Below are 17,850 nucleotides of genomic sequence, written 5' to 3'. Positions count from 1 at the left end.
GGGTCCTCAGAGGCACTGCAAGACTGCTTTTCCACCACAGGCTGCCATACATGACAACACCACAGACTTTCAGGAATATACAGAAACTGTCATTGCCTACATCCCAAAATGCATCGATGATGTCACAGAGACCAGGTGTCACGGGTTGCTAGGAGGATCCACTCGCAGGACTCCTGAGTAGCGTTTAAACAGAGACGGTTTATTTACAGATCTTCACCAAGTGTATGTACAGACAGTGCGGGGTTAGTGCTATATACAAGACGTGAGGGGCAGGGGTCCAGGGCTCCAGGGAAAATGGGGAAATCACACACGCGCTCAGTTCAACCTCTCTCTTCTCCACTAGCGACCAGTCACTCCTTCCACACTCCACATGGGGAAACACGGAGACGCGTCCGGGGAATCTAGGAACAAAGAAACACTCGTTAATCTCCAAAAGTTGAATCTGTTCATCTGGACGTAGCGTTTTGTGGGAGAAACCTTTCGTCACTCATCCAAGTGACTTCTTCAGTCTCAGCTGACTGCAGGTTTCCCCAAACCTTATAAACAGTACATTTGCATAATGACTGAAACCAGCCCACTGAAGGAACAATGGGCACTCGTTAACACTCGTTAAGTCTCTGAGACAGAGCCACAGGAAACTTGAGCTAGACGTGTACTGACTAGAGCCTTCACAACAATCCAGCGTTGAAGAGCTGATCTCCTCCTTCCGATATACCAGCTGGTCTGATGAGGCCCAGGTGTTCCCAATCCAGGAAGGCGTGGACCGAGGGCGTGAAGCCGCCGTGAGTTCCGGCAAAACAGGGGAGAGAAGGAGAGAGGGGGAGAGAGAGAGAAAAAGAGAAGAGAAGGAGGGCTGGGAGTGGAGAGATTCTGATCAGCACCTTGCCGATCCTGCAGGTCTTGACACCAGGACTATCACTGTCCGGGCCAATCAGAAACCATGGCTCACAGGTCAGGTTTAAATGCTCCTAAGGTTGAAAAATGCAAGCCTTCAGAGCCGGGAATTAGGTGAGCCAAAGAACAGCAAGGGCAAACCTGTCACGTGGCATCAGCTACAGCAAAGCTTCAGCGACAGCAGAGATACTTGGAGGCAGTGGCAAGCAATACAAACCATCACAGACTACAAGCCCACTCTGCAGACCGTGGGGAACAAATCCCCAGACAGTGTGTGGAGATCCCTTGCCAAAATCAGTACACGCAAAGCTCCAGGTCCTGATAACATCCTTGGACGAGCACTGACGGACTATGCTGTGGAACTCACAAATGTTTTCACAGACATCTTTAACACATCACTAGGGTCAGGCCGCCGTTCCCACATGCCTCAAAGCCTCCACCATCATTACTGTGCCCAAGAAGTCATCTACTTCCTGCTTTAAGGACTACCGTCCTGTCAAACTCACCTCCATCATTATGAAGTGCTTTGAACAGTTAGTCATGCGTCAAATCAAATTATCGCTTTCCCCCAACCTGGATCCATTTGAGTTCGCATACCGGTCAAAACGCTCAACCGATGATGGAATTTCAACTGCCCCTTACTCAGCCCTCACACATCTGAACACTAGAGACTCATATGTCAGAGTGCTGTTCATAGACTTCAGTTCAGCCTTCAGCATCATCATTCCCCAGCAACTCATTCACAAACTGGATCTGCTGGGGATCAGCACCTGCTGTATAACTGGCTGCTAGATTTCTTGACAGGAAGACAGCAGATAGTACGCTCGACAGCAACACCTCCAGCCCAAGAACACTGAATACGGGGGCTCCCCAAGGATGTGTGTTGAGCCCCCTTCTCTTCACTCTGCTGACCCACGATGAGATCTACTACAGGGGTGTAGTTAACCATCTGGCAGAGTGGTACAGTAACAACAACCTGTCCCTGAATGTGGAGAAGACCAACAGCGACTCTACTTCCTCTGCAAACTGAGAAGCACAAGAGATTCAACCCCCATTATGAGCACCTTCTACAGAGGCACAGTTGAGAGTATCCTCACCAGCTACATCACTGTGTGGTATGACTCCTGCACTGGGTTCTGCAGGAAAAAATGACAACGGGTAGTGAGAGCAGCTGCACCTGCCTCATCTGGAAGGTCCTCTCCATTACAGGTGACTCCACTCATCCCTTCAGCAGCGTCTTCAGTTTGCTCACGAAGGATACTGAAGAGCCTCCGGGCCAGAACACACAGACTGAGAGACAGCTTCGTCCAACGGGCTGTCAGGATGCTGACCATCTCTGAATCGAGAAGGGGGGCCCAAGGGTACATCTTTCGCCATCCTACAATGCTGTGATTGTAGCCATTCCCCACTTTCTGTGAATGGTACTCATGACCATTGATCAGTAGGCTTTGATTAGTTGTCATTGATCAATGGTCATAAGAATTTGCATACTAACAATCATGGAACTAACCCCCCAGCACATTGTTCATTCAGTGGTGCTAGTTTCCTTCACTATGCAAATGTACTGTTTATAAGATTGGGGAAACCTGCAGTCAACTGAGACTGAAGAAGTCACTTGGATGAGTGACGAAACGTTTCTCCAACTGAAAATGTCCAGATGAACAGAATCAACCTTTTGGGATTTACTTACCTGGATGATTAAGCACGCATCAAGATGTTATTTTATTAAATTTTTTAAAATGATAGCAGCACAAACAAAAAATTTTGCAGCACAAACCAGCACAAACGTTTGACATCAATTTTGTTTGATTTGGGTAATGTGGGGGGGCTGGTTGACCTTTTGACCTTTACCTTTTCATTAATATCTTTAAAACAGAAGCAGCACAAACAACAATTTTTGCAGCACAAACCAGCACAAATGTAGCACAGTTGATTGACACCCATTTTGTTTGATTTAATTAATGTGGGGGGGCTGGTTGACCTCTGATGACCTCTAGAAATTTTTATTAATATCTTTAAAATGATAGCAGCACAAACGAAAATTTTTGCAGCACAAACCAGCACAAACGTAGCACAAACGTTTGATACCACTTTTGTTGGATTTGAAGAAGGTGGGGGGGGCAACTTCACTCACATGAACATCGTCAAGGACAGTCCCACCCTGGCTTTGACCTGTTCAGCCTGCTTCCCTCAGGGAAGCGTTACAGGTGCATCAGCACAAAGACCCACAGACTCAAGAACAGTTTCTTCCCAAAGGCCATGACCATCAGTCCCACCCTCTGATTTTTCCCATGTCCATCTGTAAACCACCACTGTGCAATACTAAATTCTATGTGCAATGACCTGAACTGTATTTATTTACATATGTACTTTTTTCTTTTTTACACCAGATTTTATACATTTTTTTTCCTGTTGATACTGTTCATATTTATATAGTGCTGCAGAACTGTGCACCCCCCACACATGTTTGTACTGGGTTGAAGATGCTCTGTATCTCAATGTACAACTGTATAGTGACAATAAAAGCATTCTATTCAATTCTATTCAATTTTCAATTCATTGCGTAGTAATGCAGATGATCAGCAGATGAGCAAAGAGTGGAGGCGAAGTGTGTTGCTCTTCCTCTGACTGCCGGTAACAAGCTGCAGGGGCGAAGGGTGGATTCAGGCTCTAAAATTGGGAAGAGTAGTTGAACCCCGAGACAGAAGCCATGACACCGTTTTTTCCTGAATGGTTTCACCACGTTTACTGTCTAAGGACGGCGCTAGCAAGCACTCTCTGCTTATGACCAAAAAAACAACAAAAAAACCAGCCCTTTCGTGTTGGTGGATAAATGCACCATGTCGACCAATCAAAAAATGATATGGCAACATGACATTTGGTTGTTTAGGAAGAGGGGGAAGTTTTAGGAGTGACAGTGAGAGAGAGAGAGAAAGAGAGAGAGAAAGACAGCAGAAAAAGAGAGAGAGTGAGTTTTGAGATGTGAGAGATTTGTGATGTTTAGCGTGTTTGGAGTGTGTAGTTAATGTGTTGTCTTGTGTAGTTAGTGTGTAGTGTTGTGGATAGTTTTGTGTTGTGTGACAGAACAATGAGGCGACTGCTGTCTCCAGGTAGAAAACAGCAGTGATACATCTGCTGCTGTCAGACCTGCAGGTATCAGGCTGTGATGTTCTCATTTATAGTGAACAGAATTTTTTGGAGTGGCACAAATAATTTGTGTGGCATCTTATTGAATGCAGAAAAGCTGATGGTTATGTCAATAGTTTGAAATGGTTATTTAAAAAAGGGTAAAAGGTAAATGGCTGCAAATAACTTTGTTGTTTGCAAAACTTGTGCATATGGTTTTACAATTGACAATTTATATTTGCATTTAAAGTTATAAAATATGATTCATTAAACATGTTTGTGGTTGTTACAGTAAAAATATAACTTTTTCTACTCTGATTTTTGTTTTTTGTCTGATTTTAGATCAATTGTGTTAATACAGTATGTCAACATGAAAACATAACTGTACATTCAGACACGTGAGGTTGTGCGGAAAACAATGATACCAAACAAGACAAAGTAAATAGTTTTTAAAGGTGAAATGTAGAGATAAAATCAAAAGTAGTTAAAAATGGCCAATTATACCCTGGACCCCACAGGGTTAAACATTTTTAAGTAAGTAAGTAATGCAATAGTTACTTTTCAAGTAATTAATTACTTTTAGAATCTTGTAACTCAGTTACTAACTTAGTTACTTTTTTGAAGAATTAACTAGTAACTATAATTAAAGTAACTTGCCCAACACTGATTGTATCAGGTTTTGCTTCCCCTGTCTCGTTTGCCCTGATTTGCTCAGCTGTGTTTCCCTTCTGTCTCTCATTCACTGATTGCTCCCTCTGTGTCGTCTCCCTGAGTTTCTCCCTCCGTATCAACAGGTTTCAGGTCTGTTTTGTTAGTTCTTCCAGTATAGGTAATCCTTAGGTTCTGTTCATACACTCTCCTTTTCTGTTTGTACCATCATCCCACGCTGTGTGTTCCGTCCATCTGCCTGCCAGTTAAGTTTCTGTATTCCCAGTTTAGCCAGTTTTCTGTTTTTGTCATGTAGTAATAAATCTTTATTTTGAGTCTGCACTTTTGGGTCCATCATTCCTCCTATCCTGCCTGCACACAGCCCACAGATGACAGGAGCTGGATTTGGTGGATCAGACCCCCACCATCAGAAGAACAATGATCAACCTTCGTTCACTGAAAGACAGAATTGAACTTCATTTTTTATTTTTTTTATTTAACCTTTATTTAACCAGGAATGTCCCATTGAGATTAAAAACCTCTTTTTCAAGGGAGTCCTGGCCAAGAGGCAGCACATTTCCAAACAAATACATATAAACAAACAAGATTAAAAATTACACAAAACAATTACACATTATTGAGGCAGTCTGTAGGCCTTTGAGTTTAGTTTTAAAACATTTAAAGACAACAATTCAGTCAGTTTCAGTCTTTCTGTAACAGGTTCCATGAAAAAGGTGCAGAGTGGACAAAGGCTTTCTTACCCAACTCTGTGCGGACAAGGGGAACAGACAGCAACAGCTGATCATTTGAACGCATAGGGAGTAAGAACCACTATTTGTCCTTGTGACCAAAGTACAAATATAAGGAGGCAACAATCCAAGCATAGCTTTGTAAATAAAAGTGTACCAATGCCCCTGTCTTCTAATGGCCAAAGAAGGCCAATTTACTCTTAAGTACAAGTCACAATGATGGGTCAGATATCTACAATTGGTGATAAACCTCAAGGAAGCATGATACATCGTATCCAACATTAGAAGACATGAAGAAGAAGCGTTCATATACAGAATGTCACCATAATCTAACACAGATAAAAGGTTGCAGTGACAAGACGTTTTTTACTGCAAAAGAAAACACTGTTTATTACGGAAAAAAAACGCGAAGTTTCAGCCTCAGTTTCTTTACAAGTCTCTCTATATGTGGTTTAAAGGTAAAGGAGTCATCTATCCAGACACCAAGGTATTTATATTCATGAACTATCTCTATGACATTTCCTTCAAGGGTGGACACCACTGGAATAGGCTCTGGGACCTTCTTTGACTTAGAAAACAACATTAGCTTAGTCTTGTCAGCATTGAGAACTAATTTTAGCTGGATAAGTGAATGCTGGAAAGCAACAAAGGCTTTCTGTAAGGTTTCAATGGCCTGAGTAAGAGATGATCCATAGCAGTAAATAACTGTATCGTCAGCATAAAATGCAAATTTGTGTCTGAGACATTTTGACCCAAGTCATTGATATATAAAAAGAAACAAAAGGGGACCCAAAACTGAGCCCTGTGGCACCCCTTGTGGACAGCAACAAATTTAGAACAAAGACCTTCAAGTTTAATGCACTGGGTTCTATTATTCAAATAATTTGAGAACCACGCTATTGCATGTTCTGACAATCCAAGGCTGAGCAGTCTGTTTTTTAGGACAGCATGATCAACAGTGTCAAAAGCTTTTGAGAGGTCAATAAAGAGTGACGCACAGTACAATTTCTTATCAAGTGCCAGAGGTGGAACCAAGTCATTGTTTTGCAAGTCTCAAGTAAGTCCCAAGTCTTTATCCTCAAGTCACAAGTCAAGTCTCAAGTAAAGTCAAGCAAGTCAGAGTCAAGTCGCAAGTCAAGACAGACAACTTTCAAGTCAAGTCCCAAGTCCGAAACTTTGAATTTCAAGTCCTTTCAAGTCTTTTTTTTAACCCTCTGGGGTCCCGGGTATAATTGGCCGTTCTTGACTACTTTTGATTTTACTTCTATATTTCACTTTTAAAATATGTTTTTCTTGCCTTGTTTGGTATCATTATTTACAGCACAACCTCAAATATCTGAAATTTGAGTTATTTTTTCATTTTGTTTTACTATATTAGCACAGTTGATCTAAATTCAGACAAAAATTCAGAATCCGAGTAGAAAAAGTTATATTTTTTACATGTTTAACGAATCATTTTCATAACTTGAAATGCAAATAGAAATTGTACATTTCTAAAAATTATGCACAAGTTTTGCAAACAACAAAGTTATATGGTACTATTTACCTAAAAATGCAGCCAAGGCCTCAGGCGTTTTTTATATAACCATTTAAATCTATTTACAGAACAATCAGGTGTGCTGCATCAAATAAGAAGGCACACAAATTATTTGTGCCAGTCCAAAAATGTAGTTTGTGTTCAGTATAAGACAGAGGAGAACACCACAGGCCTAAACCCTGCAGGTCTGACAACTGGAGGTGCAACAGTCCAGTTTTCTATGTGGAGACAGCGTTTACACTGGAATCTGCCTTTGACAGCTTTTTAGATCAAATATGAAATTCAGCAGTATAACTGACACACAATACAAAACAATAACTACACAACAAACTAACTATAGCCTCCAAACACGCTAAACGTCACTAATGTCTCACATATGAAAACTCTCTCTCTCTTTCTTTTTCGCTCGCCCGCTTTCCGTCATGGTGTCACTCCTAAAACTTCCCTTCTCCCTAAACAACCAAATGTCACATGTTGCCTTATCATTTTTTTGATTGGCTGACATGGTAAACTCTAACACCAATAGGGAAGGGGTGTTTTTTTTTTCACTCACTGCAAGTGGAGAGCGTATGCTAGGCTGTCTGTAGAAAACGCCGTTTTTGTCTAGCATCCCTGTTGAGAATAACCTTTGCAAATAAACAACAGCTAATAATATAAGATCAAAGTATTTTATTTGATGTATTGACATAAATGACAGAAGAAAAAAAGGCCATGTATAGCAGGACTACTCAATTACACACTAAGGTGGGCCAGATTTTCTAACCAAAAAAAAATTTCCCAGGCTCAGACATGCAAAAGTTAAACACAACCATACACTAATTGCAAATTAAACACAGTGATTTTGAATTGTGATGTGATGGTAAAATAAATATTTGTCAGTCTAAACTGGGTTAAATCTACGGGGTTAATGATGGGAGGAGACGGAGAGAGACTGAGTACAGCTACAGAACCCACTTTCTGAAACGGACCCTGCTCACCATTCACCGACAATTCTGAGCTAACAAGTTGCATGTTATTCTTGGATGCGCTTGCAGGACCGGATTTAAAATAGCATGACAAACATATCATACCTGTTAAAGCCAAACAGTATCATCAACGTAGCCCGAAGAACATTTGCTAATAAGATGAAGTTAGCTAAGTCAGCTGTCTCATCGTAGCAAAAAAAAAAAAAAAAAAAAAAAAAGCACCACCTACCGTTCTTTATGCAACTTCAAATGTCGGACAAAGTTGGAAGTTGTTCCATCTCCGTCTGTGATTCTCTTCTTGCATGTTTTGCATATTGCATTTCGTTTTTGTTGACTACTTCGTAGTTTATGTACCCGAAAGAAATTACTCTTGGGAGCATTTTTGGCTCGAGCGTTTTTGTTCTTGTTTTTTTCAAATCTGGTTAATTTGATTGGCTGTGCTACAGCCCACGCTCACATACATACGGAGTGTGGTAAGAATGAATGAATGAATAAAGTGAATTAATGGTCCGCACTTTTTATATAATATGTATGTTAAATTTTAGATTTGGGTAAAATATCAAGTCTTTTCAAGTAAACAGGTTCAAGTCCAATTCAAGTCCCAAGTCACTGGTGTAAAAGTCCAAGTCAAGTCACAAGTCTTACAACCTTTTTTCAAGTCAAGTCTAAAGTCATAAAATTAATGACTCGAGTCTGACTCGAGTCCAAGTCATGTGACTCGAGTCCACACCTCTGTCAAGTGCCATAATAATATCATTTATCACTTTCATAGTGGCAGTGTTAGTACTGTGTTTTTTCCTGAAGCATCATCACAGACACAATTCTCCAACTTAAAATTATGTTTTACGTGTATCTGTATTTGTATCTTTTTTGTATTTGTGTTTAAAATTGTTTCTTTTTCACCTCATGTTGGTTTAAAGATTACAAAAAAACTGTATAGATAGCATTATTGATCTTAGTCAATATGTGTAATGCACCTCCATATAAATTTGATTTATTAAGAGTCACCTTGTCAGAATAAATACAGATTGAACCATTAAATTTAAATATTGACCTGTGGCTCTCCTCAGGTGTCTGCATTCTCCACCTGGGAGAAGGAGCTTCATAAGATGGTATTTGACCCTCGATACCTGCTGCTGACTTCAGATCAGAGGAAACAGGTTTGGCAAATGAAAGATTACTTTCATTTCTAACATTTTCATGCAATGTCATGATGTCACGATGACATCAGTGTTACCTGTATGTGTCCAGGTGTTTGATCAGTTTGTGAAGAGCAGGATGAAGGATGAGTACAAAGAGAAGAGGAGTAAATTGCAGAAAGCCAGAGAAGAGTTCAAACAGCTGCTGGAGGAAGCAAAGATCACCAGCAGGTATTCCTCATTCATTATTCAGAGAAGCACTCTTAATTATTCAGCTATGTTCCTGTAAAATATGACCTCACCTCAACTGGCAGCTGTTTATCGACCAGTCGCTGGGACAAACTGAAGATGCAGATGAGGTATTTCTACCAGAATAAAATTCATCGGAGAATGATTCATAGCACCAAAAATTAGAGGACTAGGCTAATTCAGCTCCGGAAACAGAACAGTTTTTTTGTTTTTATAATTCAAATATTTATCAGATTTTGCATTTTATAACAACAAATACAACAACCAACAACAAGAAGCAAACAAACAAACAAACAAAAACAACAACAACAAAAAACAAAACTCATCTGCAAAAGTTGTCACCTTTTCCTAATTTTTCGATAAAAAGAAAGCTCCACTCCACCCTATCAAAAGCCTTCTGTGCATCTAAAGATATAGCCAATACAGGATTTGTGTTATTTCTATTCAGCCACAGCAGGTGTAGTAATCTCATATTATCGGAAGCAGATCTATTCTTGAGAAACCCTACTTCATGTTTATGAATAATTTGTGGTAGTACAAGCCTCGTTGCTAAAACTGGATATAATTTTGCAATCCACATTGATTAAACTTATCGGTCTGTAATTAGCTGGATCAGTTAAAGCCTTGTCGCCTTTTGGAATTAGTGATATTACTGCCTGTTTAAAAGTGGCAGGGAGCCGTCCATATGCGGGGCGATCGTGGCTCAAGAGTTGGGAGTTCGCCTTGTAATCGGAAGGTTGCCGGCTCGAGCCCCGGCTTAGACGGTCTTGGTCATTGTGTCCTTGGGCAAGACACTTCACCCGTTGCCTACTGGTGGTGGTCAGAGGGCCCGGTGGCGCCAGTGTCCGGCAGCCTCGCCTCTGTCAGTGCGCCCCAGGGTGGCTGTGGCTACAATGTAGCTTGCCATCATCAGTGTGTGAATGTGTGTGTGAATGGGTGGATGACTGGTTGTGTAAAGCGCTATACAAATACAGGCCATTTACCGTTCAAAAGCTTCGTGTAATATTTCAGTTAAAAGTGGACACAGCAAATCTATAAATCTGTGATATAACTCTGCTGGGAAGCCATCTATTCCCAGTGACTTTCCAGCTTTCATTGCATGGATACCTTCCTTACTTCTACCTCAGTTAGGGGAGTTTCCAATTTGTCCCTGTCCTCTTGTGAAATTTTTGGTATTTTCATTTTATCAAAGAATGCATTTAGCTGATCCGTACTTGATCAAATATTTTAAAAATCATGTTGATCTCAGAAGAGGATGTAACTAATTTAGCATTGCCGTAATAACATTCTGATTGTCCATTTGCTTAAGTTGTCTGTCTAATAGCCTGCCTGTCTTCTCACCATTCTCATAACAATTAGTTTTAAGATGAAAGTGGGCATATTCCGCTTTTTTGTTATAAATTTCATGAAGGTTATACTTAAACTGACAAATCTCTTTCAATTCAGAATCAGAATCAGAATCGTGTTTATTGGCCAAGTATATGTGCAGACACATATAAGGAATTTGGTTCCGGTAGGTGGTGGCTTTCAAGCACAGCAATGTAAATCGCACACACACACACACACACACACACACACACACACACACACACACACACACACACACACACACACACGTGTCTATATATACATTACACATGCATACACATACATACACAAAGCTGTGTAAACCAACTATAAATAACTAATCTAAACTTCTATACATAAAATACAGAAATGAAATGAGGTGGAATGAATACTACAGAATGTACATAAGGGGCAGGTGCAGTCTGGCAGTGGGAGCAGTGTGACAGTTCAACTGTTTAGAAGGGAGATGGCGAGGGGAAAGAAAGTGTTCCTGTGTCGGGTGGTCCTGGTCTGCAGGCTTCTGTACCGTCTGCCAGAGGGCAGCAGGTCAAAAAGTCTGTGTCCAGGGTGTGAGGGGTCTGTGCTGATTTTCCCTGCCCGTTTCCTGGTTCTTGAGAGGTACAGATCCTGGATGGAGGGCAGGGGGACGCCGATGATCCTTTCTGCTGCCCGTACAGTCCACTGTACCATACCAGACTGTGATGGAGGAGCACAGGACAGACTCAATGACCGCAGTGTAGAACTGGATCAGCAGCTCCTGTGGAAGACTGTACTTCCCCAGTTGTCTCAGGAAGTACATCCTCTGCTGGGTCTTTTTGAGGATGGAGTTGATGTTGGTCTCCCACTTCAGGTCCTGGGAGATGGTGGTACCCAGGAACTTGAAGATCTTCACAGTCGACACAGGGCTGTCTGATATGATGAGGGGGGCAGAGTTGAGGGATGTCTCCTGAAGTCCACTGTCATCTCTACAGTTTTAAGAGTGTTCAGCTCCAGATTGTGCTGACTGCACCAGAGTACCAGCCGCTCAACTTCCTGCCAGTATGCAGACTCATCACCATCCTGAATGAGGCCAATGACAGTGGTGTCATCTGCAAACTTTAGGAGTTTAACAGCCGAGTTCTTGGAGGTGCAGTCATTAGTGTAGACTCCACCTTTATTATCATCAAATTTTTCTGCTACTTTTTTCCCCCCAATTTACCTGTATTTTCCCCCAAAATTCGTATCTTTTCCTTATTTTCTTTGTTTTTCTTAGAACAATAACCTATACACTTTCCATGAATAAATGCCTTCAAAGCATCCCGTGCAGTCGCCAGCCTGTCCGTAGATCCAACGTTCACCTCTAAGAGATATCTTATGTCCTCTTTTAGGGTTGATGCAAATTTTTCGTCCTGCAATATGCTTGAGTTTAGTCTCCACCTACCCGTTCTGTTCTTTTCAACATTTAGATTTATGTGCAATTCTACCGGCGGGTGGTCTGTTAAAGGGATCACACCTATGTTATAGTTTATTTCTAAATCTAATTATTTCTGAATACATAATCAGAATAAACTAGAACATAAGATCGTAATAATAAACAAAACGCTGGGTCAAATGACCCAGGACCATGACAGTTTCTGGGTGTGAGCCGCTTCTTCTGTTGGACGGTGGTACATGTCATGCAGGGGCCTGTACTTTGGTGATGTTGTTTTTTTCTGCTCCTCTTCTTTCTCAGGTTTCTGCTGCCTGAGGTAATCACTAAGCACACTGTGGTTCTGACACAACTATCTACAAGCCACACATGTCATATCAGTTGAATGTTTTAACACAGCTATACTGAAATGTATAAATAATCTCTGGGCACATGAAGGACATAACAGTCATAAACCCTGTGAGACGTATTCACCATAGAGCGGGCAGGATACAGCACTAAGATTCACTTTCCCCCAGAATCCTTCAAGTTTCATGTTTCATAGTTTTACTCTCGCCATAACATAAATGATTTAAAGCATCTAAAATTTATTAAGCAATTTATACATTCAGCTCAGTTTAATGCTTTTGGTTCCTCATTCCTTATTGAGGTTCTCTTATTTTCAAATAAAATACATTTTCATGTAATTATGTTTGAGTCAAAAAAGGCTGCCATCAGAATTCCTGTTTCCACCGCTCAGATAAAAATATAAATTTTCCTGTTTTGTTTTTCTTCTCCAGAACAACTTTCAAGGAGTTTTGTGTTCGTTATCGGGATGACCAGCGATTCAGCATTCTCACCAGGAAGAAGGAACAGGAAGTACTCTTTAGCCATTACATCACAGCCTTAAAGAAACGAGAGAAAGAGAACAGAACCAGACTGAGGAAGATGAGATGAGAACATGTCTAAAAAGAACCTTACAGAACCATCTACAACCTTTATAGAACACTTTTAGGTCCTTCAAATCTTCAGAAAGCCTTCTGGGAACTCCTGTCTCACTGCACTCATGCCTCCTGATTCCTGGTTTTAGACTCTCATGTTTTGTTTAACAAAGTGAACCAGGACTATCAAACTGTCTGTGGTTTTGTTGGACAAACCTGAATGGGACCAGAACCATCATTCTCGGTAGATTCGCATGGTTCTAGACTTTGTTTTGTAAATTGTCAGGTCAGTATGAACCTGAAACAACATTTGACCATTTTCTAGGGTAAACTGCACTTCGTCATCTGGATCTGCTGGACTGGATTTAATTCATAGTCTCATTCATCCTAACTGACAGAAACGAAAACCAGAGCACAAAAACAAATGTTGTCCATCTGTCTGACTGTTTCTTTGTCCTGTAAAGACCATTCATTCAATCAAACTTGATCAACACTGCAGCTTCCTAGACTTAAAAATGGACCATAATAACAGATTAAAAACAATAACAAGTAGATAAAAGACCATAAACAAAGAGATTAGTGAATAAACACATTTTAAGCCAGAAGGGCACTCTGAGGGCAGATAACTGTGTAAAGACAAATACTGAACTAATCTACAGACAAACTCAGAAAACCCAAACTTCATCTGTGTAATCTGAGAAACAAACAAAAAAACCAAAAAGGAATGAATACATGAGCTCTTTAGAGGCTCTACCTCCTCTGTAAAGGTAAGCACGAATGTAAAAACAATGAGAACAGTGAGCCACAATCCTCTGACCTTTCATATGTAAAGGGAAAAATGTGGATGATATGATAACATCAAGCTTGCAAATATCAGCGAGTTTAGTCAGGTCCTGATAAGTGGAGTGCTTCTAGGAACCAGACTCAGCAACCCTGAAGACTTGGTGTCAGGTACCACAAGGAACCTTAGAGGTCACATCCAGGCCCATGGAGTCCTGCTGTGCAGTGTGCTGGTCTTTGGATTCTTGGTCTGTAGAGTCCACGTTTTGTGGAGTCCAGGACTGCAAAACCCATGTCTATGGGATTAATGTTTATGGAGTCTACGTCTATGAAGATCTGACCTTGGTGGCTCTCAGCTTTTGCAGGTGTTTTTAATAGTGTGTTTTCTCTTAAGTGTGTGTTTACGGTGTGATCCCTTAACTTCAGTTTGTGTTTGATTTCTGGAAACAAACCCATAGACCCCATTAAGAAATCTGAATTTTACAAGTTTTCCAGAATTTTTTCTCAGCTGCTGTAGAAAATGGCAAACTAGGAAACTTGACAGTTTGATTGGCCATTTGATGTACTCTGGGAGTTGAAGGGGATGTTGGTGTAGCTCCTTCAGTTTCTCAAAACGCCACCTGATTACTAACCGAGAGTGAAATTATCAAGGGCTCAAAATGTCATAAACAGGAAGTGACAACCCTTCTCAACAGATCACATGATGTTAAACTGCGCTTTGGGACTATTTGCCACTGACTTGAAGTCTTCCAGACTCTCTGCTCACACAGTAGATAAAACACAATAATGATCAATGTTTTTTCTTTAGACGGTATGATTAATAAAATTGTTAGTAATAATTTTACACTGTAAGATTAAAAATAAATCATTCTGCATTCCTTTAACATCTTTATTTCTGGCAAGGTCAGTTCTTTCTTACAAATCTTTGTATACATTTTTACATTTTTTCAGGGTTCTCGTCGTTACTTGATACTTCTTGTCACAGCACTATAAACTGTATGTAATTTTCTGTCTGTAAAAATGCTGAATTACAAAAATGTCCGTGTGAATCCCTCATGGTGATCTGATGTCACCGTCTTAGCAACAAAACACTTCAACACCTGAGTGCAGAGACCCCAGGAACAGGAACAGGAAGCACCTGCTCACACTGTTGGCCCTGAGGACTTGGCCAGCAGAGAGACAGTCCCTCAACCACCATATGTGCACCTGTTGGTGAGCAGCTCAGCTGACTCACATGTCCTTTCTGAACAGTTTCACCTGACCCAGCTTCATTTATAAAGTGTGCTTCTGTTTGTGGTCAACAAACAAACAAACAAAACCTATTTGATGTAATCCCTGCCCTCACCAGTGGGCACGGTGAGCTGTCGTTGGGCAGGCTTTGTGTCCCGATGTACTGATTGGGTGGTTTTTTTGTCTTCTCATTGGATGATGTCTGTGTTGAAATGATCTGTGTGTTCTGATGTTTCATTGGCTGTTGGTCCTGCCGTGTTTTAAATTAAACTGTCAAAATTAAACTGCTGTGTTCTTTATGATGATATTGCATTTCTATTTCAGGTAAAATCTCGGCCCAGACCCGTACTAAAGTGTGGGGGTAAAGTCTTCAGTTCAACTTGAGCTGAAGGTCGGAGAACGTGAGCTAAATTTGACAAATATCCACTTCCTGTTTCTAGGGTATGCCAGCTGTTCCTTCCTCCATAATCTGACATGACATCATTTGGACGATGTATATCAATGAAAGCCCCCCAAAAAATCTGAACATATGGAATTTTTTAAAGCCATAAACAGCAGCACAAAGAAAAAGTAAGAAGAAAACACATAAATTTGATTGTTTTATAAAAAATTTTTATTTATTTTATTTTTTTTAAGTTGCTTTCACGAACACATTTTTCTTCCTTTGTGTGTGCATGTGTTCCTGCCTGAATGTGCACATTTGGGAAGAAATGTCCATGATCTTCATAATATCCTTATCCCCAATAGGCCAGCAAAGTGCACCATGATGAGACCCGGAAACGTTCTAGAAAGGGTGAATACACCAGTGTAACAATGGAAAATGTCCTTTATGACAGACAAAATTGAGATTTGGTAGTTGTATTTAATGAGTTAATGAGTCGAGACCATGTTTTCATGAAGCATGTCATATTTTTTTAAGAAGGTAGATATGCTTTCCATTGGTATGTGCTCGATTAGGAGCTTCAACCAATGATTAATGCTAAACCATTGTTTATTTTTTCAGTTGATTAAGTATCAGTTTCTTTCAGTCACGAGAGCTGTGAGTGTGGGTTTCGGCTGCTTGGCTGGAAGACTAATTGAGTTTATGTCAGAAAGCACAAATGGGGAGATAACTGGATTCTGCAGCCAAAGATGGAGGAAAGCTTTCAAGCCAAAAATGCTGAGCTGGTGAGCAGAGTCATAGTACATAGAAATATGTGTCTGTGGTGTTTTGAGCAACTGGCAGACAGTTGGTATGTTGGTATATAAGATGGCCGTTCACAGTGGACATAGATGCTTCTTTTACTCCTCTTTCAAAGCATCTGTCTTCTCTGTCCAAAATGTGAACATTTGCATCCTTAAAGCAGTGACCTTTGTCCTTTAGTACAGCCGAGTCTTGTCCTGTGGAGGTGGCTCTTCTATGTTGTGTGTTTATAAAGTGGCTGTTTGGTGTCAGCAGTGTAGAGGTCTGAGCACTCCTCCCTACACTGTACAGCTACACTACGTTGTTGAGTTTGTGTTTGGGATGAACCAGTTTGTGTCTGAGTGTGTGGCTGGGTACACTGGGATGTCATGCTTGGAGAAGAGTCTCCTGAGTTTCTCTGATAAACCTGCTACATGAGGGATGACAGTTGTTCTGTTTGTCCTTCTGACCCTCACTAGTTGGTGTCTGACCGTCTTTCCTGTGCATCGTTGTTGATTTGATGGAAGCCCAGCTGGGATAACCACATGTTTATGAGCTTTCTTTACATGTGTGTTCCTTTTCTTTCCCTTAAATAGGGAACGTTTTCTTCCCGGTGATGTTGGGTCCTTATTTCCCCAAGTTTGTGTTCCAGAGGGTGGTGGGAGTCAAAGAGAAGGTACTGGTCCATGTGTGTGGGCTTCAGGTAAACTTTACTGTTAACATTCCCATTCTCCCCAGTGTGCACATTACAGTCCAAAAACAGCAAACTGTTATCCTTTGTGTCTTCCTGGTGGACTTTATGTTTCTATCCACTGAGCTGATGTGAACCATGAAGATGTCTACTTCTTGGGTTTTAATTTTGTCCCAGGTTTCTTCCACATATCTGTACCAGTGGCTAGGTGCTAGAGAGATGTTTGAGAGTTTGTGCTTGGGATGAACCAGTTTTTGTTTCACGGTGTTGCTGGGTCGGAAGTGCACTGGGATGTCGTGCTTCAAAAACTTGAAGTCCAGTCATCTTCTTTTCAAGCTCCTTAGACTACCATGAATAAGAACCTCCACAGAGATGTGGAGGAGTTCCTGTCTATGTTCTCCCTTGGTTCTTCAGCTTTCCTCCACAGTCCAGACACATGCCTGATAGATTAATTTGTGTTTCCATATTGGCCATAGATGTGAATGATTGTTCCTCTCTTTGTGCTAACCCTCAGATCACCTGTGGAGGTGACCCCACCTCTCTTCCTGTGACAGCCAAACTGACCCTAAATTGGTTAAGCTGTAAAGAAAATTGATGGCGAAAACACACCAGCGGGTCGAGTCAGCCGTCTCCCTCTCTAAGTAATCGCTATCATTCAGCTGCTCTTTGTCTGTTACTATGGCAACCTGAGATCATGGCAGAGGAAACAATTATGGGCTGTTAGACACACACACAGTGCGGGAGTGTATGTGTATGTGAGAACATCCACATGTGGTCAGCCGGATGTAGTATTGAGCAGGTCAAAGAAATCAGGAAACAAAACCCAGCCTCGACATTTTTGTCCTGCTTTGTTCACACGTGATGTGGCCCAACTATCATCACATCTCACGGCTGTGGCACAGCTGAAGACCTGGAGGTGAGAACATGGTCATCACAAACATGATTTCTGAGTGGCGACTCCACCCATGCCAGCCTCAGTACTGACACAAAGAACAGGTCTGAGTC

General features: G+C 41.1%; 1 protein-coding gene across 4 annotated transcripts in view; it reads left to right on the top strand.

Annotated features, from left to right (window-relative positions):
- Positions 1-15,252, top strand: part of LOC116318188 (transcription elongation regulator 1-like protein) — a 93,198-nt gene extending 77,946 nt beyond the window's left edge. For all 4 annotated transcript variants that reach the window (XM_039616490.1, XM_039616489.1, XM_039616491.1 and 1 more), the window contains 3 exons: positions 8,990-9,079; positions 9,171-9,289; positions 12,842-15,252. In XM_039616490.1, the coding sequence (XP_039472424.1) occupies positions 8,990-9,079; positions 9,171-9,289; positions 12,842-12,998 (366 nt within the window). In that variant the 3' untranslated portion in view covers positions 12,999-15,252. The remainder of the gene's footprint in view (positions 1-8,989; positions 9,080-9,170; positions 9,290-12,841) is intronic.
- Positions 15,253-17,850: the final 2,598 nt, after the last annotated feature.

The sequence above is a fragment of the Oreochromis aureus genome, linkage group 8, assembly GCF_013358895.1.
Source record: "Oreochromis aureus strain Israel breed Guangdong linkage group 8, ZZ_aureus, whole genome shotgun sequence".
In the NCBI taxonomy this organism is placed as follows: Eukaryota; Metazoa; Chordata; class Actinopteri; order Cichliformes; family Cichlidae; genus Oreochromis; species Oreochromis aureus.
This window is presented reverse-complemented; position numbering and strand designations above follow the sequence as displayed.